Below are 27,284 nucleotides of genomic sequence, written 5' to 3'. Positions count from 1 at the left end.
GACTGACTGACTGACTGACTGACTGACTGACTGACTGACTGACTGACTGACTGACAGACAGACAGACAGATAGACAGACATATGGGGGGTGGCAGGTGGTTACCTCAGTCTGAGAGTCTGTGTGATGCTAACTGGAACTCATGTGAATTTAAAGATCAAATACCAGAAACCAGAAAACTACACAAAAATAGATTCTATGTGAGTTTATTTCTTAAAGTTCATTGGTCCATCCGTTTGAAATCGTATTACTGAAAAGTCCTCCATGATCATCGGTATATCTGATTTTGCTACAGGTATGTGGAGATTATTAAAAGCTTGCTGAAACCTGGGGGTCGCTGTCTACTGGAAGTCGTGGACTTTGATGTCAACAACAAGGAGGGTGAGAGGGAGGATATAAAAAAAATATTATGTTATATTGATATGGATATGGCTGAAAATCAAAGGGGTCCAACTCAAGGCCAACTAAACGGGCCATATTGGCCCGGCGAATTATTAAATTTGGCCTCGAGAAAATTTTAGTAGGTCCATTCTAATAAATTGGCATTATAAGTGAGAAAATTGAATGCCTTTCATTGATATAATGCTATCATCTTAACCATTGTCTGCTTCAGTTCCTACCATTGTTCAATTATCCATTTTGGCCTGTGACCTTATATTATGTTAGTTGCGTTTGTCCCCCATGAACTATTGAGTGTGAAACCCACGCTGTAAAGAAATGATGTTTATGGTACAAATTTTTTCGTCCCAAAAGACACTATCAGGTGTGTGAGGTGGGGTTGTTTATTTTTCTCTCTCCAAGTGGCAGATCTGAAACAGACTTTCTCCACTTTGCGGTTGAGATTACAAATTGGACTTTCTGCTTTTCTTTTCAACTAAAAAGTACATGATGTTACAATGCAATCTGTTTTCTTTACTTTAAAAGTATCCAGTGAGTTCACTTTCAGTCACCATGCTATCTAGAACAATTTGAAGTTCTTTTTTTGAATCTACAATTAAAACTGTATCAATAACACAGTCTGGACTTTCTTCTGTATTTCCAAATGTTGTTCCACTGTTATTAACTAAAAAAGATATTTGGGGACATAAGAAAAGCTTAATTAATTCCTCTTTTAATCTTTTCATATGTTCGCTATGCTCCAAGCCTCTGTCAAATCGAACAGAAGCATTTCCAATAAATCTTTCCGTGCAACAATATATCTTTGCGCTAACATTTTGCGTCATGGACGGAAGTTCTGTTTTCAAATCTGAGTGGAATTTGAATCATATTAATAATTCATTTCATCTTTGTTTGAATATTTTGTTCCATAATAGCCTTCTATCTCTAAAGAAAAACTGCGCTTGACATTTGAAAGTATTTGAAATTACTGGACTTAATCAAGTAACAGGACCCCCCCCCCCCCCCCCCACACACATACACACTTAGATATAGGACCACATTTTGGAGAAAAAAATATCAAAACACAATATGTATAGTATATATTATAGGCTACGTAATACAATGTATATTGCTTCTGTACCATGATTCTATTCTCAGATGCAGCTCATAGCATACCTCGGCCACCACCACCACACCCCATGTATGAACCAGAGCTCCAACAGTTGTATGGTAAAAACAATTTAAAGTTTTCATATTGAGAAGAAATAAATAAACTGGGGGTTGGTTTTTTTTTTGCACTCTTCACAATGATTATTTTCTTCCCCCACCCCCCCCCCCCCCCCCCCCCCCCACCCCGCCCCCTCGCAAAAAAACCAACTTCGTTCGCAGCGTATTTCGGGGCATCTCTGAAGTAGAAGTATGAAGAGTGGTGGAGGTTAGATCTAAATGTGAGAAGGGCTTAATCATTACACATTTTTCTTTGTTCAGCCACTCATACAAAGAATACTCCACAAATATAATACTGATCTATTTATTGCTTTCCCGAAACACTTTACACTGTCTGGCATACCTTCTAACGTGCCTCATTATGTGGGCCTACAACATTTCAAATTTATTTATTTATTTATCTTTAATTAACACCAACTATTTTCGTTTCTTTTTTTTTTATCTTAGAACCAGAATGCACTCTGAAATATCTGGACAAATATGAAAGGATCCCATCTGGGTATCAACGGCTGTTTTTGATAACCAAGCAGCTGGGCTAATTACCAGGCGCCGTCTTAGCGTATATTATTATCATAGGTCGTATACCCTAGGGAGTGGTCCGTGGGCCCTAGGAGCACAGGGGTCCCTTGCTGGTCAACGCATGTTCTCTAATTTGCTTTTCAATAAATAAACGCTATAGTGCTTTATATTTCTCTGTGTTATATTACAATAAACCGTGTATTTATAGAGTGTGTGTATGTGAATGTTTGATTGATTGTTAGTTTGTTTATGTGTGTGTATGTGTGTGTGTGTGTGTGTGTGTGTGTGTGTGTGTGTGTGTGTGTGTGTGTGTGTGTGTGTGTGTGTGTGTGTGAGTGTATGTGTGTGAGTGTATGTGTGTAAGTGGCAAAAATTGACCAAAGAATTATATTCAATTCAACCAATTTTATTGGTAAGGCGTAAAAAGTGCAGACCATTCATTGTGCAAACATTACGTCATGCGTCTATTTTTGTCTCATGTCACTGTTTAAATAAAACGGGTTTTGGTTTTTGGTTTTAAATTACATAATATGTTACGTTTATTATGTATAAGTGTCTCCTGTCTGTCCATGTGAGAATTCAGAGGAATTATTCCAAATAGAAGTGTAAAACCTTGACTATTACGATAGGCTTTATCGGTTGTAGGTCTTTTATTTAGATCTAGTAAGCGTTTTACGACACTTGCCACACAGCGAGGTCTTATAAATGCCAATGATTGAGATGCTACAAGAGAGTAACAAGCACTAAACAGAAGAAGGAGAGAATAGACGACATACGTTTGATAGGAAAGAGAAAATTAGACCAGTGCACCTGCCAATCACCCGTTACCTGTGTTGTAGGTCTATCTATTAAGTATTGATGAGTAAGAAAAAGTGAATATAACTGTTCATCTCGCCTCCATCTTTTCCAACTCTGAAACAAATTCTTCATGGTGGATGGTTGGCGAGTGTTCTGGTGTGGTTTGCTCCTTTTTTCCTCATCTTTTCTCTTTCTATATTTTGTTCATTACTTGTAGCATACACCTCGAATCCTTGGCATTTATAATATTATTATGACCTAATTGTGTTGGAAAAGGCGTAAAACTCTTACCGAAACATATTACAAATAATGTTTCTTATTGAATAATAGAGATATTAAACATGTTAGCAAATGACATACATGGACACCGTATAAGCCGTGTGCGTGTTGAGAAAAAAATGCAACCATGGATTAAAGCATTTTTACAAACCAAAAATGAAATAAAAGTTTCGGTTATTCCATAATTTGTTGTTTGATTTTCAAGTTTTGTTCGTACGTTGATCTTGGTTTACACTATATCACTCATCATAATCATAGTGTTATTGTTTTACTTAGCAAGTTTGGAAGAGTTATATATTATTCTCTCATCTAATCTTCTCCTCGTCCATAATTTGACACAACGTTTTAGTGGGTCGTCACTGTGGTTGTGTTCTGGAAACAAGACACAGTGACCCTATAAAAATTCCCAACAAAAACAAACAGACAAACAGGCTGCTTGTGACCAGAATCTTGCGTTTGAAATGTTATCTGCTGTGAAGTGATGTTGTGTCATGTATCTCGGGAATGCCCAAAAATGATTTTGTATACGGTTATCAATGAACTTAAAATTGTGATAAATGAATGTCCTCAATGTCATCAATAAAAGTTGTGTTTCGGGTTTTTTGTTGTCGTTGTAGTTGTTTGTTGTTTGTTGTTGCTGTTGTTGTTGTGTGTGTGTGTGTGGTAGCCTATCCGTTCGAAATGTTCGGAGCCCCGAAGAGTGTGCTATTCGCCAGGGCCACCGCCTCCCTTGGGTAGCGGGTGAAGCAGTCCAACCTCCCTGAACCCCCCCCCCCCCCGAAGAGATGCCACCGCCGGGCCTCCGTGGCGGGGCATCTCTGCAGCCAGTGCTCCAAATCTTGGGGCTCCTCGCTGCACAATGGACATATTGGGTCCGATGTTTTGTCTATTCTATTTTTGTAGGCCCGAAGCCCAGAGAAATGACCGGTCCTGATTTTTGCCAGTACTGACTGGTCACTGCGGGACATAATAAGAGCCTCTCGTTTTAAAGAAAATGCCCTGTATACTTCCTTCGTCCTCGTGTGGCATATAGGGGGGTCTTTTGTAATTAGTTTTATCTGGGCGCACGCACTGTCATAAGTAATTTGGCGGCCTGGACCCGGCAGCGCTGTTGCCAGTTTGGCATTACTGTCAGCGAGATCGTTGCCGAGGATATCGCGGTGACCAGGGATCCACTGAATCGTGGGTTGAGGTATTGCATTATTTATGCGTAGTCGCAATTGGTCGAAGGATGGTGATGTTCCCACTAGTGCCATGCATAGTGATTGACTGTCGGTGAAGATAGCGACCGAGTTGGATGCATCGCACTCTTTGTCAATCCAGTCAATGGCCATTTCCAAGGCTCTCCTTTCTTCCTCGAAAGAGCACGTAAATATGGCGCCTTTCTCCCTCAATGTCTCGACAACGGTAGGGTTGGACGGGTTCCCCGTTGTGATGACGACTCCAGCGCCGCCGTCCGTTGTTCCTGCCCTAGCCGAGCCGTCAGTGTAGATATTGTACTGTGCGCCAAGCTGTCGTGCTCGACGAACAGCAGCGCTTTGAATCTTCCCACTGGAGTCACTCCTTCCGCTTATGCCGTACAGGTGGGGAAAAGTGATGTCGGGGTTGATTCCACGTTCCCAGGGCCTGGTTTCGAAGTAAGTGATGGGCCTCCTCTCGCAGTCGAACAGATGTGGGCTCTTTTTGCTGACGTCTTCGGCCCTTTTTCGGAAATCCCTGCGTCCTTTTAGGCGTCTGTGCACTTGTTCCGTTGCCGCAATTCGTCGAGGGTGGTCGTTGTTCAGTCGGAGGGCCTTCTCTCTTGATCGGAGACAGTTAGCATTTATGGTGGACTGAATGCTTGGGACCCCCGTTTCAGCTCGAAGTGCCTCGATCGGTGAGGACTGGGCCTGGGTGGTAATCAGTCGCAGACATCTGTTTTGAATCACCTCCAGATTATTTATCAGAGTTTTGCTCAGCCACGGTTGCCAGCTGCTGCTCGCAAAGTTGAGAACACTTTGTATATGAGTGAGGTAGACCTTGCGTAGGTCGTCTTTCCTCCATCCCCATTTTGAGTGCACTACAGCGCCGAGCATCCTCATCTTCTGTGTGGCCTTAGCTATTACTGTCTCAACCTGTTTCCTGAACGTGAGCCTGCGGTCGAGTGTGACTCCCAGGAGTCTTGCGTAGGGCTCATACCTAATTGACGAATTATTTATCGTGATGCACGGCTTCCATTCCGAGTCAGATGTTGCGAGCGTGAAGAATGTTGTCTCGCTCTTTGAGCCGTTTAGCGTGAGTTTCCATCGCCTGCTCCAGTCAGCAACGATGTCCACCGCTCTTTGTGCCAGACTTTCGGCGTCTCGTGTCGTGCGTGATGAAGCGAGGATAGAGACGTCGTCAGCGTAGAGTGAAATTGTGAGATCGTCCGGAAGTAGTTTCGCCAGTTCGTCGATATAAAAAAGGAAGAGGATGGGTGCCAGGACCGAACCTTGTGGGAGACCTTGGTTCATTTTCCTGCTATTACTCAGTATTCCATTGAATCGGACTCTGGCTTGACGATTTTGAAGGAAGTCATTCAGCCATAAAACGTATGTATCTGGGATACCTCTGTCCAGGAGGGTGAGGAGTAGGCGTTCTCGCCAGACCGTGTCGTATGCCTTTGAAAAATCGAGGAGGACGAGTACCGATTTCTCCTTCTTTTGGAAGCCATCGGAAATCTTCTGCGTAATTCTCAGAATTTGGTCTTCCACACATCTCCCCTTCCTGAATCCAGCCTGCAGTTCGGAGAACCAGCCGTTCCGCTCGGCCATGTCGTACAGTCGTTCAGATACCATTCTCTCCATAACTTTGATGACACAGGATGTGAGGCTTATCGGTCTAAACGACGTTAGTTCCGATGCTGGTTTGGCGGTCTTGAGGAGGGGGACAATGATGGCGTCTTTCCAGACTTGTGGGACATCAGCTGAGCGAAATGACATGTTGAAGATGGAGAGCAGTTTCTTCAGCGCCTTGGGACCCAGGTTTTTGAGGAAGGACGGGGGGATGTTGTCTGGTCCGGGTGATCCGCGGGACTTCATCTTTGCAATGGCATTCCTCAGTTCCCCGATAGTGAAATCGGGCTGGTCTGCCCTTGGGTTGTTCCGTAAGTATTTCAGTCGCTGTTTGAGTTGCCAGTTTTCGGCTCTGTCTTCTTTCGACATGTTTAGACTGCAGACGTTCGAGTAGTGGTCTGCGAATATGTCCGCCTTATGCTTGCTTGATGTCACCAATCGCCCATTGTGTGACATTGCTTCATTTGGCGAGTTTGTCTCAGGGGTACCGTTGAGGCTTTTTATGATTTTCCACATCTTGGTGTCGTCCTGTGAGTTGGTGGTTTTCTCGAGCAGTTTTCGCCAGGCGTCGGTCTTAGCATCGTTGATCGTCTCCTGCGCCACGTGGCACGCCTCTAGCCATTCTTTGCGGCGGGTTCGCACCTCTTTCCGGAGTCTATTTCGCCTCCGGATTGCTCTTCGAACTGTGGGGGTTTCCCATGTCTTTGTGTGCCTGCCTGGTTTCACAGTGCCGACAATACGGGTACCGGCGTCCATCAGGGCAGTGTGGAATTCAGACACCATGTTGCGGATGTGGTTGTTCGACGGCATTCTAGTCACAGTGTCACGTTCAACGGCGTCGGTGAAAGCTTTCCAGTCGACACCGAACGATTTCCAGGTGACTTGACCCTTGAATACTGATCCATGGCTGACCTCAGTGTTAAGGGTCACGGAAATCGGCGCATGGTCAGAGCTGCCAATTCCGTCTACTGGGCACCAGGTGTGCTTCCCGCTCCATGTTGACCCACATATAGAGACATCAGGGGTACTTTTTTCCCTCCGGTTGATGGTAGGGAAGAAGGAGAGGGATTGGGGTTGGGATGGTCGTCATGTCTCGACCTGGTGTTGATACGAGTGTGTCTTCCGTCGTTCATTACCGTCATGTCGCTATCCAGTGTCCAGTTCAGCAGACTCTCCCCTCTTGCATCCGGTGGTTGAAAGGGATCCCAAAGGGGACAGTGGGCATTAAAGTCACCTAGTATGATAGACTCGGGTGTGGTTGGGAGTTCGTCGGTTGCCAAACGTGTAGATTGTTGAGATGTGTGGGATCTGACGGGGGGGCAGTAGATATTGCACAGTGTGACCCATTTCCTCTTCCCGACCCTCACCTTAAACATCGAAAGCTCAGTTCCTCTGATGGACGCGTCTCGGACATGTTCGAAAACCAGGGTATTCTTGATATAAGATATGAGACCTCCACCTCCGTTCTGGCTCCGTCTGTCCACCCTGATTGATGAATATCCCTCAAATCTAGGTGTCGTCTTACTTGGTTTTAGTTTCGATTCCTGGATGAGGCAGATGTCGAAATCACCCTCCTTCAAGCGAAGTCCAAGCTCGTTTGCCTTAGTTGCGATGCCATCGGCGTTCCACTGCATAATGCTGAGCGAACTTTTGGTCCACTTTTGGGGTTCCTCGGCAGATGTTTCGATCGCTGTGCCACCCACCACCCGTGTGAAATCTCTGGGCTTATTCGACCGCTCACAACCCTCACAGCTCCAACTGTGGGTACCTTCCGCAGCGGCGTTTGCGAGCAGTCTCGTTAGTTTCGTGCAAGACTTGTGGAAGTACTGGGTACAGGACGCGCATGCAACTGGCGTGGTATTCACTCAGATTGGTTTCCGGCAGCCCTTACATTTGGCTTTGGGCCGTGGGGTGGATGGTAGGGGGGTAGATCTGACAGTGTTATTTGTGATTGGGATTGCGGTTGGTGCCGTGTTGCAGGAGTGGGTTGCACACCTCCATTTTGTCTTGGGGTCGTACCTGCCGATGTGGCTGCACCTAACGTCCTTATGGCACTCGCTTGAGCATCCCAATTCGTCGCAGCGGAACCGGCCGGCGTTTTTCCTGAGCATCTTGCTGCAAACGCTGCACTCGCGTCTGGCAAAGGTCTCCTGTCGGGGTGTTTGGTCGACGGGGACTGGGGGTGAGCAGTGAGTTCTGTAGAGCCATTCGCGCTTCCTGGAGTACCGGGAGATGCCGCTGCAGGATTGATGACATTTCTCGTTGCAGCTGTCAGCACTGCATATGAACGGGTTAAGAAGCAGCCTCTCTTTTCGGCCGCAGGCGTTGCAGACCTGTGGCGGCAGGGCATCCGGTGAAGGGGATGTCCTTTCGGCTTGGGCAACAGTGTTGATTGCGGTAGCTCCACTGTGGGTCGGAGAGTGCCGGTTGAGTATTAAAATATGAGGTCCAAGGACAGCAAACTCAGCCGTAACGAGATAATTTATGGTGCGGTCGAATACTCGTGGCACAACTTATTGTCAAATATATCCCCAGCCATCGAATATAAAGTCTCCAGCTTTAGCACAATACTTTGTATCAATCTGTCTAAACAGATCAATACCTATTTACTTTGTTTTAAAAACCTGTCAGCTGTATTCTAGAAAATTCCTCTATAAACACTAATTAAAAATCCCATTGGGTAATTTCTACATACTACATAATAATATTCTTAAAGGTTTATATAGCCGGGACATTATCGCTATTAAAAGCAAGTCCGTCATTTTTTTTCCTTTCTTATCGCGACATTGTGCTTATTTAACGCATGTTACCTTTAGTGCAAAATAGCCTAAGTGTTCACTATACATTTAATTTCGGATAACAAATTTTGCCACAAAAAAATATCATTAGTGAGAAGTGATGTAGGCCAAAATATAGGGCCAACGTATGCAAAATGTGTGTGGGAAGCGGAGAGTGCGGTGAACAATCCCATTTTTCATGTGACGGGGATTTATAGTATTAAAATTGTATATATACATTTATGAAGAAACGTTTTTAAAAATCTAGCCTCAATCGTGATTGATACAAACTGTTGAAAATATGGTTGACACTGATTCAATCCGTTATAGAGATATTTGATGATAAGTTGGTCTACGAATTTTTTTTCCCTCAATATAGTCAAAATCTCCCAGTCGAGTCCAGTACTCTACTGAACAACCACAGACCCCAGTGTGAGTAACGTAGACATTTGGCACTGATTTATTCATCATCAATAGAGTACCTGAGATGGCCTAGCTTCTCGTGCATTTAGGGCAACAGCGTAAGGGCTGAGTGGGAGGGGGTGGGTGGGGGAAGGGGTCGAGGAGGGTCAGTGACTTTCTGATGAAACATTCTTTGTCTCCGACTTGCAAGGCACTGCAAATATTGCTTACCAAAGGCACTCTTTGCACAGCCTCCCCCCCAAACAAAACAATTAACAAATACAAAAAACCCTCCAGCTGTGCACCAAGCAAAGAATACACCTGCCATGATACTGCGTACTGCGTGTCGTAAGAGGCGACAAAAGGTGCATAGGTCTGGTCGCCCGAAAAGTGCCATTTTGCGAAGGGCCAGTAAAAAAACGGAAAGTTATAGAAACATGATAAACACACATTATTATTTTTTCCATCCTGTGAGATGGAGGAGCTGTTGTATCAGCAGGAACAATGAAGGACAGTGGACAAAGCCGAAAGGACTCTTCTGACTCGAAACCTTCTCTGTCGAACAAGTCTCTCCGGATTACATCGTGGAATGTTCGCACCATGTATGAAGCAGGAAAGAGTTCTCAAGTGGCACAAGAGATGAAGATATAAAGTCTGCACACACTAGGAGTCAGCGAAACCCACTGGATACAGTCTGAACAGAAGCAGCTTAGCTCGGGGGAACAAATTAAATATTATTGTATTCTGGGATGGAAGACAAGCACCATGCGGAGGGAGTGGGAATTATTCTGAGTAAGTATGCACGGAAGTCACTTTAAGGATAGGAACCACAGGATCATCATGGTTTCATTCACTACGAGAAATAAGAGCTTCAACCAGAACATAATTCAGATCTATGCCCTAACAAATGAAGCCTCGGATGAAGACAAAGATGCTTATTACAGTCGGCGCCAGGGGGTCATCGACAACCTACCAAGGAAGGATGTCAGCATCATAATGGGAGATGCCAATGCCAAGACTGGTCAGGACAACGTAGGTTATGAGGGAATCACGAGACAACATGGTTTGGAACAAACGAATGAGAATGGTGAGCGATTGGCAAATATATGTGCTTTCAACAGTTTTGTCATTGCATGGGGGCTCTGTTTTTCCCAACAAGAGGATCAAAAAGGCTGCATGGTTATCACCGGGTGGAGTGACAGAGAACCAGATCGATCTTTAGCGTATCTCACGTAGGTTCAGACGTTCACTGGAAGATGTCATAGTACAGAGAGGGGCAGACGTTGGATCGGATCATCATCTGCTGTTTGCAAAACTCAAGCTTTGTCTCAAAAAGCACGGAACCAAAACAGGAACCAAAAGAACGAAGTTCCAAGTAAGTCTCTTAGATGGACACAAGAAAGAATAGTTTCAACTGCAGTTGAGGAACAGATTTCAACCCTTGGCGGATCTTGGTGAGGAGGACATGGAGGTGGAGATGTACAGGACCAAGGTCAAAGAAGTCTTTACTTCAACATGTTAAGAAGAACTCGGAGCGAAGAAATGGGAGCACAAGGAATGGATTAGCCAACGGAAATTGGATTTGGTTAGAACTAGAAGACCATTAAAAGCAAAGACAAATGCAAGTAGAACAAGGGGACCAAAAGCGGACGCATCGGAGCAGCACAGAACAACAGCTAAAGATGTAAAGGAATCACACACACAAAAAAAGATAAGGAGGAATTCATGAACAGGCTGGCAGAAAGGGCAGAGGGGGCAGCAGCAGGAGGGAACATGCAATTCCTTTACCATAATACAAAGACTCTTTCTGGAAAATATGGGAAACCAGACGTAACAGTAAAGGGCCAAGAGGGGAAAACCATTTTTGGAAAGGAAGCTCAGTCAAGACGATGGGTAGAGCATTTCAACAGTCTCCTAAACAGACCACCACCAAGTAACCCGTCAAACATCCTGCCAGCAAGAAATGAGTGACCAATCTGCTGTGATGCTCCATCAAAAAGAGGTTATGGATGCCATTAAGAAGCTAAACAACGGTAAAGCCACCTGAGGCCGTAAAAGCAGATGCCAATGTGACGACAGACTTCCTTCTCCCGTTGTTTACCAGGATCTGGAATGAGAGCAAGTTCCCAAAGGATTGGAAAGAAGGACACCTTGTAAAACTTCCTTAAAAAGGGGGATCTTAGCAATTGCAGCAACAACCGAGGAATCACTCTTCTCCGAATACCAGATAAGGTCAGAATCATTCTGGAGAGAATCAAGTCTGCAACGGATCCAAGACGTCGAGATGAACACTCTGGTTTTCGCAGAAATCGGTCAACCACGGACCAGATTGCCACGCTGCGGATCATTGTGGAACAGTCCCTGGAGTGGAACTCCCAGTTGATCGTCAACTCTCTTGACTATGAGAACGCCTTTGACAGTATAGACTGAGCAACGCTGTGGAAGATACTGAGACATCACGGAATCCCACAGAAGTTAGTTAACCTCATAAGGAGCATGTACAAAGGCACAAGTTGCAGGGTTATACATGATGGCCAGTTCAAGCTTTGACATTGAGACCGGTGTGAGACAAGGATGTTTACTATAACCTTTCCTCTTTATCTTGGCAATCGACTGGTTGATGAAGGAAACCACCAGAGGACACAGAAAACGGCATACAGTGGACCCCATGGACACAGTTGAACGATCTAGATTTTGCAGATGACTTGGCGCTTCTGTCACACATTCAGGAACAGAAGCAAGCAAAGGTCACAATTTTAAACAGCCTATCAGTCTGTTGGATTGAGGATCCACCCCGGAAAGTCAAAAATCCTAAGGACAGATGCACTACGAAAGGAGCAGGTCACAATAGAGGTAAAAACACTAGAAGACGTCGAATCATTCTGCTATCTTGGGAGTATAATTGACAGAGAGAGAGGAACTGGCGCTGTAATGAAGTCCCGAATTGGAAAGGCACAGATTGCATCTATTTCTTTGAACAGGATTTGGCGAGGACCAGGGATATCTCACTACGAACAAAGCTGAGGATTTCAACTCAAATGTGAAGTCAATCCTGTTGTATGGATGTGAAGCATGGGATGCATCTCAGACGTGCATAAAGAGGCTCCAGGTTTTCTAGAACAAGTGTCTGATGAAGCTACTGAGGATCAGATGGTCAGACAGGATCACCAAAGAGGAAGTACGCGTATTAAAAAGAACGAGACGGAGCCAAATCAGAGATGAGGTGAGAAGAAGGCGTTGGCGATGGATTGGACACACTTTCAGGAAGTCAAGCACATCTGCACAACAAGGAAAATGTTGGATTGGAACCCACAAGGTAAACGATCAAGGGAGGACGACGTGGAACCTGGAGAAGAGTCACGACGGAAAAAGATGTATAGAAAAATGGGGAGACACGGAGTGACACCAAGCGACTCCCCCAGGTTACGGAAAGGTGAAAAGTATTTGTTCATGGCCTATGTCCTGACCCAGGGTGAAAAAGGCAATGATGATGATGATGATCGTGCTCTTTTTTTTTGGGGTGTATAATATGATATGGCCTGGGCAAAACACGCGAAATAAAGACTACAGTGTAGTGTAATTTAGTGCAGTAGGTCTACTTGCCCCCCAGTCTCACACAGCCCAAACACGTTGTTGCTCACACTTACAGTACTGATAGCATTGGAAAAAATAAAAATAAATTCAAGTTTTCAAAATAATTTTTCTTATCACAATTATGTTTGACGATCATGTTGTCATCAACTTACAAAATATAGATATAGTTTGCTACAACAATTGAAACCAAACTCTCTTTTTTTATTCCCCCCCCCCCCCCCCCCCATCCCCTCTCTCTCTCTCACTCTCTCTCTCTCTCTCTCTCTCTCTCTCTCTCTCTCTCTTCTCTCTCTCTCTCTCTCTCTCTCTCTCTCTCTCTCTCTCCCTCTCTCTCTCTCTCTCCTCACTCACGCAATTCATTTCTCCGTCCCAGCCCTCGATACCACACTGTCACTGTAAAGGGATGTGACTGCTCATTTAGGACCCTCATTATGCCCCCCGGGTTACATCCCCTCTTTGTCGTTACTCGTTCGTTGCCAAATCGTTGCTCGTCCGTAGTTCGTTGTCGAAATTGGCTACATATGATACACCTCTACATAATATCAAGTGCCAGATCTGAGTCATCAGCGAGCATTGTTTGACATTCATTCCATTTCCCTAGGTTGCTCTTTGAAAAGCTATATTATCCAGATCTTTCTCCTTCGTCCATTTGTTTAGATTTTCATATTTTAAGTCAGTTGCTCTGGGTCTTATAGCCCACTTAAAATCATACCTGCCCCGTTTCCCTTCAGTTTTGCCAGTGAGAGTGAGAACTAGATACATCATAATTATTCAAGGTTCTCGTGTGTTCTCTATATACTATTGTCCATCCAATTTTTCATAAGTTGTTTTTTTTTAGATCTAAGGGGTAGTAGAAACAGTTACAATTGAGAAAAAGAAATCTTCTTCGTTTTTAGTCGTTTCAGTCGTACGTCGTTCTGTTAGACTTAGATTGATATACTATGCATTGTCAATGTAACATACCGTAGGTCCTAGAAAAGATTGCGAACTACTTATATCTATTCATCTATGTATCCGTCTGTCTGTCTGTCTATATTATCTATTTAATATAATTTATCTATCACCCCAAGGGCCAAACGACAGACTGTGAGTGTGAGTGGTGGCGTGCTCTGTTGTGATTTGCTCCTTCTTTTCTGTCAAACATCACAATTTCCTTCCAACTGAAGATGTGTAATATGTCTCGCGCGCTCATATGACCTTATGTAGTTGCGAGCGCCGTAAGACACTTACAAAGTCGAGAACGAGGAAGAAGAAGAACTTCAAAATAATAATAATAATAATTTCATGTATGGGTAATTTTATTTTCGGAGATATATGCAGCAGTAGTACTTTTTAACATTACCGGAAGTAATATTGAGCACCATGACGACGCCAAACCCAAGGGCACATGAAAGCTCTTTTGATTGGTTCCTTGCTTACAATATGACCAATTAACGCCCGTGTAACAGTAGGTTGCCGTTGCTAATTGTTTAGCTAGCAACGTAACATCAAGGATTCGTGTCAAGTCTGAAGCTGGTTGAAGCTGAGCTTTTAAAGGGGCTTTCTCTCTACAAAAACATAAAGTGAGTACTGCATAGCAATATATATTGAAAACTGAACATATTTTACTTGTTAGGATTTTCCTTTGGTTGCTTTCAGACTGTGGATTCTTAATTTTTGAGGTACAATTTAACTGTCAACAGTACTTAGGGTGTTCACTGACAGCAAGGTTCCGCCATTACATTATAGATCTAGATCTCTAAGCCTATTTACAGCATTTATACTTCACAGTAGCATCCGCTGGAATGGTAATGACCGTTAATCGTTTCTATTCCTTATCATTATAAACCCCCTTTTATATGTGTGTAGCTTAAGTATTGATATAACATTGTAACTTTTTCTTTTGTAAATGCAGCAAAGACAAAGACAGACTGTAAACATAATTTATTATAATTATTAGATCTAGATTTCTAGATCTAGACCTAGACCTAGACCAAGATCTAGATCTAGATCTAGTATCATCATATTATTTGAGCTCAACATTGCAGCTGTGAGTGCTGTTTCATGCAAGCACTTATGCTATACGGTGTATTGAATATCTTGTTAGAAGTGTTAGATTGGCTGTACCCAATGCTAAAACCATGCCAAATGATTTAGGCTCAAGCGAAATATTTTCATGACAGTCATGAAATGTCAGTCTACTGATTGTCCTGAATCAAATGTCAAAAGTTTTACTGAAAAGGCAGTCATTCAACATTTGGCTGGAATTTTTTTTCATTATGCAACTTTAAAACAAAGATCTAGATCTAGATTTAGATCTAGTGCTCAAAATATGTCTATTGTCCTAGAAAAGTATGTTTTGTACTTTTATGTATCTTAAAAGTTACCCTACGTATGGGCAAATGAAAAATGAAATGTCTTCCATGAATTAACTGCATGTCGAAATATTGTCTGTCATTTTGTTGTTGTTGGCAGCTTAACTTATTATTGTGTATTCCAATGAATGCGGCCATTTTTGTCTCATTTTTAGAATACTTTGCCATATTCTGCATCTCATTCAAACTCATAATCATACAATCAACTGTGCAATCAATTGTCGACTGTACAATTTTTGTTGTTGTATTCCACTTATCTTTTATATTCAGGCATCTGATTCTCTTATTACAAATCGCTTACTTTTCCAAGTTTCATCCTTGCTCTTTTAATTACCATTTTCCACATCACTGTATGTATACCCTTTAAATTGTATTTCTGGGCTGGTCTGTTAATGAAACAAATTCTAATCTCCTCTGATATGTGCCCTCTCAAGCAGAGATGGCAACTGAAGTGAGACAAGTGACAAGGCATCAGCCCCCAGATTGGTTCACTGAGTGTTACACACAGTCTACAAATGCTGAGCGACAGCGGTCGGCGTCTCATCAGGTATGCACAAAAGACTTTAGCTGTTTTTCTTTTCTTATTTTGTGTAAGGTAATGGGTTAATTTAAATACCTAGTGCTCTCTTGTACATTCAGCGTAAGAGAAGGTGGCTCTCAATTTTTATCGATACATACTGGTGGAGGATTCTTGGAAACTCTTTTCAGTTATTATTTGATAGTATTGAAGACATTTTAAGTTATTGTTCCAAATATCTGATCATCCATTTATTCAAAGTATAAAAGGGAAGAAAATAAACCAAGTAACATATATTTACTTTGATTTTATGCTATTTTTCTTTACCGTCCTGCTTTTTCCTTGTATTACATGATTATTTTTTTGGTAGTCGGCTCTTCAGTTTTAATTCTCACCAGTACAATAGCCATTAACAGTGAGTGATCTTTCTGTATGAGTGCATCATGTACACAACTTTTTGAAGGCATTTTAATGCTTACATATGGCTTTTGAAAAACTGTTGTGGTTCTTATCTAAGTCCTTGATCAAAATCTCTCCGAGATCTTTAAAAAGAATCGTTCTACATTTTAATTATTAACTCATATGTTATCAAAATTATAGTAGTTATCTATGCAACTTGTTCTTAAAAAAGAATTCCATTGACAAACTTTAAGAAATAATGCATGTTTTCGTTACAGTGTGTCTCATTTTATTTGATTCAGTAGTTTTTATTACCTTTTGAGATTATTTTTTACCGTCTATATTAAATATTATTAAATCATTTTTCAGGTACGGCAGGAGTCCCGATTCCTGCGCAATGAGACAGATATCCAGACCAAATGGGACCAATATTCCAATGATGTAAGGCTGGCTGACCGCGTGGACCACATCAGGAAGTGGAAAGAGACTCTTGAGAGAACTCTAGGACAGCTGGATCAAGAGATTGCCGACTTGTCTGAAGCAAAGGAGGAGACAGAGAATGCCCTAGAACGGATGAACCTCCCAACCGATGTTGCTATTGAGTGTTTGACATTGAGAGAGGGCCGCAAGGGCATCGATGTTGTACAGGATGAGCCAGAGAATCAGCTTCACAAGGTTTGTCACAACACTTGTGTATGCACTGAAGCCTTATGATAGGTACTAAATATTGCGATTTATATAAGGATGTGTATAAGCATTAAAGGCAAAATTTTAATGAAATAAAGCTTATAAATCTACATCAATTCAGTACCCACATGCAATATGGGAGGGCATGGCAGTCTTATGAAGATGCAAAGAAAAAGATTTTCTTTTGATTAGAAGTGGCACATTAAACTATACGGAGGATGTAAATATCTTTTTAGTATGGTATCACCCAGTAACTATCTTTGATAATAACTTTAAAGGGAATTATTTTTCTTTGGAACCTGCATTGCTGAATTATCAGTTAAAATGGTAGAGCACTGTTGAAATTTCAAAGTTACCATGAAGGTGCAAGTGTTTTATGCAGGATTAGCACAAATTCCTTCAGGGTATAGTTAGTTTGAAAATCAGAAAAAGAAAAAAATTATGTTATTTGATTGTGTTAGGATAGAGTAGAAAGACCAGGGCATGGCTGGACCTGATTGTGGCCAATTCATATAACTGCCCTTATCATTTGTTTAACATGTCGTTTCTTCTCAGAGAGACTTTATTTTAGTTCATCAAACCTTTCAAATTTTTTTTTTTTTGGCTCTACTCTTTGAAGATCGGGCCAGTTTTGACACATATTATTTCAAGCAACCAGTATTTGGCTTTTGATAGTTTGAGGTAGGTTGTTTTGATCCTTTGTGATTCGATGATTTGGGAAGAGTTTTATATGGGGATAGTACAAATAGTTTTTATATCCATCATCTGTTTGACATTTGCTTAAAATAGATTTGTTTGATAATTTTCATCGGAGTAATTTAATTACATGCAACTGAGTATGCAACAATAAGGGCAAAGTCCAGTAGTTTTTTTTATCTGAGTGTGGTCAATAGAGATCATAGTACAAAACAGTTATTAATCATCCCACATCTATTTTCTATAAAGTAAACAGTTGCTACAGACTGCTAAATTAAAATATTAATTTTTAAAATATAAAGCTGCGGGAGGAGACTGAACCTGCAAAAAAAAAACCAAAAAAAAAAAACCAGAGAGGAAAAGAAGCTCAAATAAGGAAAAAAGAAAACAAAAAAGTCTAGGGTCAAAAGGTTGGAAAAGGATAAATGCAAAAAATAGGATGTGGTGAAAAGAAAGGTAATGACACAGATGAGAATAAAGTCTTTTGTGCCTGAGGTAAGGGCAGCTCATATGAGACTTCACAGAGAGTGGAGACCCGAGATGTGCTTAGTAGGTCAAGTAAGTTCTGAATGTAAGCAATGAGTAGACTTTTACTGGAAAAAGCATAAGTAGAGTTGCAGAGACACAAAATGACATGATTACCAATGTGACACTCAAGAATCTGTTGAGAGCAGTTGATCAGTTTCCTAAGCAATTTTATAGCTTTTTGTCGATGGCCTATTTTGTGAGTTATGCGCACCAGAAAAGAAAACAGAGATAGAGAGTGAGGGAGAGAGAGAGATATTTTTTTAAAGAGAGAGAGAGGGTGGGGGGGGGGGGGGGTTTACAGGGAGACAGAGAGAGAGAGGGAAAAGGAGTGAAAGTGGTCGATGGAACATAAAAAGAGAGTTGAACTGTGATATTAAAAAGTTAAGTATAATATCTTGTCATAGTCATGTCTCACTCTTCCCACCAGAAATTATGAGGCTAAGAATTTAAATGTCTATTTGGGGGAAGTAATTTATAATAATAGAAATAGATAGAAATTATAACAAAATGCCAAACAGCACACTGGAACCATAGTATGTTTGAGCGTTTGAATATCGGGATAAAAACATTTAATTTGAGTCTACTGTTCATTTGCTGAAGACTTGACTGTCAAGCTACAACTAAGGCCAGCAATGTATGGGGACACACCAAGTAGCGTACATAATATATATTTTGTCTCGCCCTCCAATCTTCGCTGCTCGTGTGACCAGGGGCGAAGGCTGACTTGTTTGACAGGGTAATCAAAGTGAAATGGAACCAGATAGGGCCTGGAGATATCACACTCACACAAGTCACAAGAATCTTGCTGGCACTGGAGGCGGCAACTCTGAATTGTGAATGAAAACAAATCCGGAATTCATGTTGTATGCTTGTTCAACCGCTAAAATAATCAGGAAAGTATTTTATTAAATATTTATTCTTACTAACCTTAAATTTAACTTTAGATTTGAACACACAAACACCAAGGAAAGAAGCAGAGATGTCAGCACTACAATGGCATGTTATACCAGACAGCCGAAACACTTTGGTAGAGCATGCCAATTATTAATTTTTTATTTCACATTTGGCTGTTTTTTGTCTAGCTTTCGCGGCCAGGAGCCGGTGTCATAATCGAGGTCACGATCTGATTATAGGAAGTTAAAAAGTCGAGGAAAAAAACCAAACACTAGTAGTGTAGTAGCAGGAGTCAAAGGATTATTAGGAGTTAGTTCCCCTCACATCTGTGAGGTAGACTCGACCAGTGTAATAGTTCGCATACCTAATCAGCGCATCTGGGTGCTTATAACTATGGCCCGAAAGGGGTGAACAGGGTATATGCGACAATGAAACAGTTCTGACTGCTATGCACATGTTCCCTTTAACTCTATTGGTTGACTCTTCCAGCCTCACTTTAAGCTTACTTGTTCAAAGCTTGTAACTGCTTATGGAGTGGCCCGATAGGGGCGAACAGGCTATTTCTGTGGCAATGAAACGGTTTTGAAGGTTAGGTATAGTCTATTGTTCATTGGTGATTATGAACGTCTTTTTACATTTAATTTATGAGGTTTACGTCCATGGGTGAATTTGACTGCGACAATGTTTCAAAATTAGGAAGGGAAGCAGTGATTATTTGATTATATAGACGCTTCGCCTCTGCGTGTGACATGAATTTGCATATAATGACAGTGGGAACTCTTATGCTTAGATAATAATGATACATAGGTAGATAATGAATTGTAATGAAGCACAAGTAAGTGTGTGGTTTGGGTTTTGCATATGTGTATATATTGTGTTAGCATGTAAAGGAAAAGAAGGAAGAGGGCTTGGGTAGGGTTATGTAGTAGGTAAAAAGAAAGGAGACGAGTCACTAGCTGAATCCCTTACGTGCTTCAACTCAAGAACAAAATGACTGGTGTAGCAAGGTTTGATTGTTGGGTCACCACCAGTTCGTTATCTTTATTCAAGGGCTGGTGAACTTCTCTTCTCTCTCTTTTACTTAAATTTGAAATTGCAAAAATTGTTATTCCAGACAATTTTAATGGATGGAATGAATAAAGAGGAGAGGAAATAATGCTTATTGAGAATTGTCTCATTAATCTGGAGCTGTCATTATTTCAGCTGGTACAATATATTATGGATTTATTTGTATTTATTCATTATTTTTCAACCAAGTTTGAATCACTCTTAGTTCTTTGTAAAATCATAGATGTTTATAAATTGGTTGTTTTGTTAAGATATCTAACACCTTCCTCGCTTTGTGTACTTGTTAGTGATGATAGCGTTGTAAGTGTTGTAAAACAGAAATTATGGCCATGTTCAGGTCTCATCGATGGTCATGCCAAGGGAGCTCAGCCATGCTGAGGGTCTTAAATTAGATGGCCATGGTTAGGGAACCTGGCTACAGTTATATACTTAAAATTAAGTGACAAATTGGCTTCTCCTGATGAATAGACGCTGCTTTTTTTCCTCTAGCATCTCTGAGACATTTAGCTTGGCCACACATTGACGGTTTTAGTCAAGCAGAGCAAGGTCTAAACAAAACCATAGTCTCACAATTGAAAGGAATTCACTTGTGGCTGTTGTTGGTCCCCCTTATTTCCATTATAAAGGAATTCTTAAGCCAGTGATATCACAAGAACTAATTAAGGAAACCAGCAGCTTACAAAGAAAAAAGTAGAATGAGTGAACTTTAGGGAGAATGTTTTACAGTTAGTAAAACATTCTGCCAAAATGGTGCCATTATTTTGCATACTTGCAAATACTCAAACTTGGTAATTAAAGCAAACTGTCTTTTAGAGATGTAATTTGGTACCCTCCCCAACAAGATTTTTAAGGTCTATTTCTTTTTCATTGTTTTTGACCAAGGTAATAAGCCTAACTATTCTGCTTATTCATTTTCAGGAGGTGGAAGTTATTGATGGAATCAAAAAGTCGCTGCAGCAGAGAATCTCTGACTCCTTCGAGCAACTGTGTTTGCTGCAAGAGGCCAGACAACAGGTGCAGGCAGATCTGCAGGACAAGAACATCGCTTTAGGTATTGACATTGACCAGTACAACCTTTCAGATAGGTCAGCAAACATAAGCTACAAACCAGATGCCCTGAGAGTGCCTAAAGGGTAAGTAAAACCTCAATTCTTGTTGTTCTTAAATTGAATTGGAAATTAATTTCTTATAAAATAGACTGCAAAGTGAAAATGTTTTTAAAAGTTATTTGACCGTATTCAAAACTTTTGTCTTGTTTTTTTAGGAAAATAGTCATTTACTTCATTTCTTTAGAAAACTGTTTGGGAAAAAGGAAGTTAATGCTGGAAATTGCCTCACCTTGCCAGGTACAGTAGTATTAGTTTCAAGCAAACTTAAAACATTATAGGATTTGTTGCATTTTGTCATGAAACTTGTTATTTAGAAAAAGAATTTCTACCTAATGTTTCTTAAGAAGATATTATAATCAGCATAGTAGGTGTAAATCAAAAGTACAATGAATGCACTTCATGAATTTGAATTAATGTTAGGGTTACAACCATTCTGATATTAGTCTTCACTGTGTTACATAGTTTTCTCTTAGACAACGTTTTTCAAAGAATGAAAATTAAACATTTTCACTTGGAATATTTTGCAGGAGCACAACCCCTCAGCAATGGGAGGACTTCAGCCGCTACAACAAGGAGCGCGCCGAGGCTGAGATGAAATCCTCCAATCGCTTGCGTGAACAGATCCACCACACCCTTCAGCAGACTGCCAATGACTTGGAGGCTCAGAAACAGGCCACAGAGTATGCCTTCCGTAAGAGGATCCATGAGTTTGAACGTGCCAAGGATGAGCTCGAATGGCAGAAGAAGAACGTAAGTTGCAAAAGAGGGTCACCTTATCTTTCACATCAATTTACAGATGGACTGCTCAGTGTAAGATTCCATCATATGTCACTTTTCACAATGACCCGTGGCGAAGTCTTACCCAAAACTGTCAAAATATTTATTATTTAGTGAATCTGGCTGGTCTCAACAACAGGTGAGAACATGGGGCTTCCCAATTTACGAAAACAAGTAGATCTGTTTGTGAATTTGAACGCATATTGCAACAGTTATGAAAAAGTTTAATCAAATGTTGTTCATAGAAATTATAATTATACTTTTCTTTTCAAAATATTTAGAACACTTATTTATAGCACGATTTGCAGTTGAATTCAAGTATTTTGAACTTTATTTTCAAGAGTGGTGAAATGAGGAGTTTTACTAATGATAAAAGATGATCACCAATAAGACTTGAAAAGAAATATACTCAGAAAATAAAACCCGTCAGATACTTGTTCATGACTTAGAATGTATCGTCAAGCGAATTAATTAAAATTTTCATATTTAATCTTGGATTTCTTCTATAAGCATTGCTTATTCCTGATTTTTCAGACTGAGGGTGAGATCGCAGAGCTGGAGAACGACATCCGTGGCATCGAGGAGGCCATCAGAAACAAGATCCGGCCGACAAAGAAGGCGGAGACAAGACTGGAGAACAGAACCTACAGGCCGAATGTAGAGCTGTGCCGCGATGCTCCGCAGTATGGGCTGGTGGATGAAGTCAAGCAGCTGTACGCATCCAAGCATGCCCTTGAGGAGAAACTCAAGCAGTCGCAGTAAGTGAACATGGAATACAGATTCAGTTGCCCATAGACGTATTGGCAGTCTCTTTGTTTGCTTTAAATGTAGGTGTTTTGAAGCCCCTATCAACACTATTTAGATCATTTAGGAGGCAGGCAAACTATCCTGCCTCTCAGGGCCAACTGGAGCTGAGAGAAATACAACATCCCTGTAGGAAGACTGAGACCCTCAATAAAATTTCTCTCCCCTCAGGAATTAAACTAGGGTCTCCTTCATGAAACAGCGGAGCGCCTAACTACTACATCGCATATGTTGATGCTATGCCTCTCTTTTGGAGCATATCAACTAAGTCAAGATCTGAACGGAGAGTAGTAGAAATAACCAGTCTTTTTCCTCAATGTTTACCGCCCAAGCAAAGTTGCATCATGCATACTGCTTTAAGATCATCTATCTACAATAATATAGATAATACAGTTTAACTTACAGAGATATTGCTTCAAAAATAATTGATGGGAAAGGAAGGAGGGCAGGGGGAGGGCAGAATGCAAACACTGGAGCCTTGTATTCAGAATTCTTAAAGGGAATAGCTAATGAGTCACAAATAATGGGACGCTGTCCCTGAAAAAGTGTCAGAAAACATCAGCCCCATTAACTGTCTAGATATCGTTCTCAGTATAAAAAAAAAGTACAACTGCTACCCATAGTATCTGTAGCTCAACTTTGTTCTCTCAGTATTTGGGTACAAATGATTTGGTAGAAATCTTCTTTTTGTTTTCAAAATATTATATCAGTCCTTCAGCAAGGTCTGCTGGGAGGCCCATATTCTTTACTATGCAGTTGCATGTTAATGTTGTTTTCTGTTTTGTTTTAGCGTCACTAACAACTACAGTATAACACGGATATGTTGAGCACAGAAGACTCAAAATCACACATCCGTTGAACTGTGACTGCGCTCTCGTTTTTTTTTCTTTTTTCTTTTTGTGAGAAAATTACGCAAAGCTCAAATACAAACGCGGAATACTCAAACTAATTACGCTGCCATAGAGGTCTAAAGTCAGTGTCCTTTGAGGTGCACTTGAGACAAATAATAATTTAAAATTTTTTTTTTTTAAAACGCAAAAAGGCAGGATCTGTAAAATACCACCTTCCCCCCTCCACCGAAGCAGCACACACACACACACACACACACACACACACACACACACACACACACACACACACACACACACACACACACACACACACATGCACACACACGCACACACACACACACACACACACATGACATACACATCAAGGAGTACCCCATTTTTCATTTCACCATGACTTCAACTTCAAACTAGAAACAAAGCTTAACAACAGCAAACACTTCCAGTTTACCCCGCTACTGCTCCTCATCACCATCACTCTCATCACTGGCCCTGGCAGACGGGGGGGGGGGGGGGGGGGGGGGGGGGGAATGGATTGACTACCTGTACCAACTCATTATCATTCAAATGGCCCTACAGTAGCAATTTTTGTTGCTTGCCTTGATTCTCTGACACAACCGATGCCATGTACACTGTTCATGTATCTCTTGAATTACCGAGGCCGGTCCTGATGAATTCGAGCTATCTGTGTTATACTGTACTTAGAGTTTCATTATAACAGTCCATCTCTTTTCAACAAGTTGAAAATAAATTGCAATGAGTTTAGTTACTTTTTATGGATTTTACCTTTTCATTCCCTTTTGCTCGCAGGTAAATTATGCATACTCCTTTTCCCTAATCACTAATAAGTGTTTTGGAGGAAGAAGCTTCTAACTTGTTCTTCTTCCTTCTATGTCTGCTATCTCTCTTGTCTGTTGCTTTTACAGACAGGTAGGTTAAGTTGGAATTTTGATTGGTCTGTTTTTTTATCTTTTCACATGTGACTAATACTCCTAGCAAAATATAGTTGTTTCATAGTGATTGGTAAACTTTGCAGTTCAACTCAAGCTTGTATTGTAGGTGGTTGGTGGATGCTCTGGTGTTGTTTGTTCCTTCTTTCCAATCAAATATCTGCTTTCCTTCTCTCTCCTCTTTCCTTTCTTTGTATGTTACTCTCTTGTAGCAGTATCTCTAATCTTTGGCTTGTGGGCTATTTGTGTTGCAAAATGCAGTAAAACTCTTAACTAAAATTAAGCTTGCGCTGAATACAGTACCACACCTGCTCTAACAGCCACCTGTATAAAACAATTACCTGTACGAACAGCCATGTCCCATTTCCTTCCTTGATTATTTCAAAAACTTTATAATGACACTGTGTGGGACGGCCATGTGACTATTATAGCCACTTCTCTTTTCAACAACAGGTGGCGGTCTCAGACTGTTTGGACTGTAGTTTTATACAATTTTGGTCTGCTTCTCTGTAAATGGAAGTCAAGTGACCACAACCTGCTTTCTTCTCCTCAGGCATGCCTTGGATGGTCTACAGAAGACTCTCCACCGCCTCAATGATGACATTGCCCTCAAGGCCAACTCTCTGCGTCTGGACAATCAGTGCATGGGCATTCGTGAGCGGTTGAACCCAGCACCCCAGACAAAGATTGAGAAGAATCTCAACCTCACCGGTATTGAGAGGATGAAGTCATCCATCTTGGCATAATCACAAGCAATCTGAATTTTTCTTTTTTATTGAACTAATGATTCTCCAAAATATTCTACGGTGATGAATTTTTAGTCCTATGTCCGATGAAGACATAAAGAGTATTATGATGTGTTTCTGCTACAAATTCACATTTTTTATGATAAAAATAAGAGGCTGTTCCTGAAAAAAACCACATTGTGTTGAGAGAGTAACTCTGAGCCTCTTTCCTTATTTCTCGCTTTTGTGTGAATATGTTCAGGGAAAAATAAGATGTTTCGAGATCAGGATCTGCTACAGTAAACAGCAGTTCTGTTGTGGTTTTTCTCTTCTGCTGCAATGTTTTCTCTGTGCTTTGCGTCTGTCCATAAACTCTGTGATCATTTTGCTCATACTTGGCTATGTGCACAACTCCAAACAGTATTTAGTTTTTGTGGTTCTTTATTTCGTAATGCTTGTATTTTTCGAACCAAAATATTTGTTTCTATAGAGAATTATTGAGTGCTATGTTCTCTTTTGCCCATGGTGTAAATAAATACAGTCTTATAAAGTATTATAACTCTGTAAGAATGTGGTGTACCGAGGATGAGACGTTGAGTCTGAGAGAATTGTGTATTTGTGTGGCACTCTTTTTCCTAGATAGAAGAATAAAACATCAAATGACATTCTGTAAACCTTTTCCTGTTCATAAGTTGTTATTTTTTTTAAAGATCTGTTATGATATACTGAAGAAATCCAATTCCTGCGCGTCTGCGTTTGAACGAATGTTGAACATTATATTGCTAAGATTTTGGAGCAGGTCTTTACAATTTGTGTTTCACAGACCCTACACTAATAGTATAATATGCCTTTGGTATTGAAAAATTAAGGGGGAGACAAAATTTGTAGCTTGACATTTGACCAATAAAGATTTGCCCCACATACTTTCTTCTTCCTTTTTTCTTGTCAGTAAAAAATATGTAGTGAAAAAACCAACTGTGTCTCTTAGCTCTATCAATCACATTCTGTTTCACTGGCATCTGTGATGTAGTGGTTTGTGCTTTACTGCAGCTTGCAGGAGACCCGAGTTTTGTTTCTGAGTAGGGAGAAACTTTTATAGAGTATCTCGATCTTTCTGCTAGGACATTGGGTCCCTCTCAGCTGGGGTTGCTCTGCTAAAATAAAATGGTCTATATGGTATTGATGGGGGTGTAAAAACACCTCTGTGATTAAAAATAAGCAAAAGAATCCCTCTTCTTGCCTCTACTGCTCCATCTTAGACATCTGAAACATAGACAACAACTTATGAATGAATGTATAGCCATTTTCCCTGCCTAAGTGCCGGATTCTTCTTTTTCTTCTCTTTATCTGAGCCGAGTGTTTTGCCTGTGAGGTGGGTTATTTGAGTTCAGCATTTTAGGGCACTTGCAACTCAATTGGGTCATATAGGTGCTGAAGATTAGAGGTGTTACAGCCTAACCACAAGGCGACTGACGCCATTGAAGATGCTGAAGGTGAATCACTAACTACACAGACAACAATAAACACGAAAAAATGGAGGAGAGATAAGGACGATAGACGTTTGTGAGAAGAAAATAAGAGCACTCTTCAACCACCCATTAGTGTTCTGTAGAGTTTTAACTTATTATAAACAAATAGCATAAAATCTAGCATACTTAGCAAACACGCATGTATCGAGCAGATTTTCAGGCCCTAATTTTACTCCCTGGTTATATGTATATATATATAAGGAAAAAAATAAAGCAGGTATTTTTACGCCCCAATCGACCCAACTTGGATCTTTTAGGGGACTGGCTTTCGACCCTGCCTGTCCCGGGCCAAGAGGGATACATCCTAGCAGAAAGACCGAAGTACTCGATAAAAATGTTTTCCCCACTTGGACCCACACTTCGATCTTTCAAGTTTGTGATCTGCTGTGCCACATCTACCATCATTTGATCCATCAGGTTTTGTAAACTGGACTTTCTATTGTTCTTTTTCTACTTCGCCCTTGAGCTGCCTTTTCCTTTTTACTGATGAGAATAATATACCGCCGCTAGGTCTTCGTTTCCTACCCATTATTATTCTTAAAAACATTTTTGGGTGGTTAAAAAGAAGGAACAACAACAACAAAACATAACAAGAAAATAACCAGCGACTGGAA

General features: G+C 41.0%; 2 protein-coding genes across 3 annotated transcripts in view; both read left to right on the top strand.

Annotated features, from left to right (window-relative positions):
- LOC101852021 (thiopurine S-methyltransferase) overlaps positions 1-2,297 on the top strand; it is an 8,829-nt gene extending 6,532 nt beyond the window's left edge. The window contains exons 6-8 of the mRNA XM_005098485.2: positions 294-379; positions 1,535-1,606; positions 2,051-2,297. Coding sequence (XP_005098542.1) covers positions 294-379; positions 1,535-1,606; positions 2,051-2,142 — 250 coding nt within the window. The 3' untranslated portion in view covers positions 2,143-2,297. The remainder of the gene's footprint in view (positions 1-293; positions 380-1,534; positions 1,607-2,050) is intronic.
- An 11,844-nt stretch (positions 2,298-14,141) lies between these two features.
- Positions 14,142-26,064, top strand: LOC101851499 (tektin-2). Of its 2 annotated transcripts, none has more exons than XM_005098482.1 (7): positions 14,142-14,347; positions 15,577-15,686; positions 16,425-16,730; positions 20,847-21,061; positions 21,565-21,787; positions 22,349-22,572; positions 24,970-26,064. In XM_005098482.1, the coding sequence occupies exons 2-7, from the start codon at positions 15,579-15,581 to the stop codon at positions 25,160-25,162; spliced, it is 1,269 nt and encodes a 422-aa protein (XP_005098539.1). In that variant the 5' UTR covers positions 14,142-14,347; positions 15,577-15,578; the 3' UTR covers positions 25,163-26,064. The 2 variants fall into 2 exon arrangements, with proteins under 2 accessions (XP_005098539.1, XP_035825695.1); XM_035969802.1 differs by having other exon boundaries at positions 14,200-14,347; positions 15,574-15,686.
- The last annotated feature ends 1,220 nt before the right edge of the window (positions 26,065-27,284 follow it).

This window comes from Aplysia californica, unplaced genomic scaffold (assembly GCF_000002075.1).
Source record: "Aplysia californica isolate F4 #8 unplaced genomic scaffold, AplCal3.0 scaffold00184, whole genome shotgun sequence".
NCBI classification, from domain to species: Eukaryota; Metazoa; Mollusca; class Gastropoda; order Aplysiida; family Aplysiidae; genus Aplysia; species Aplysia californica.
Note: the sequence above shows the minus strand (reverse complement) of the source record. Positions and strands in the feature narration are given on the sequence as shown.

Coding starts and splice junctions, on each gene's coding strand:
- LOC101851499 (XM_005098482.1), top strand. CDS start 15,579: ATGGCAACTGAAGTGAGACAAGTGACAAGGCATCAGCCCCCAGATTGG. Junction 15,687..16,424: donor AGCGGTCGGCGTCTCATCAG/GTATGCACAAAA, acceptor ATCATTTTTCAG/GTACGGCAGGAGTCCCGATT. Junction 16,731..20,846: donor CAGAGAATCAGCTTCACAAG/GTTTGTCACAAC, acceptor ATTCATTTTCAG/GAGGTGGAAGTTATTGATGG.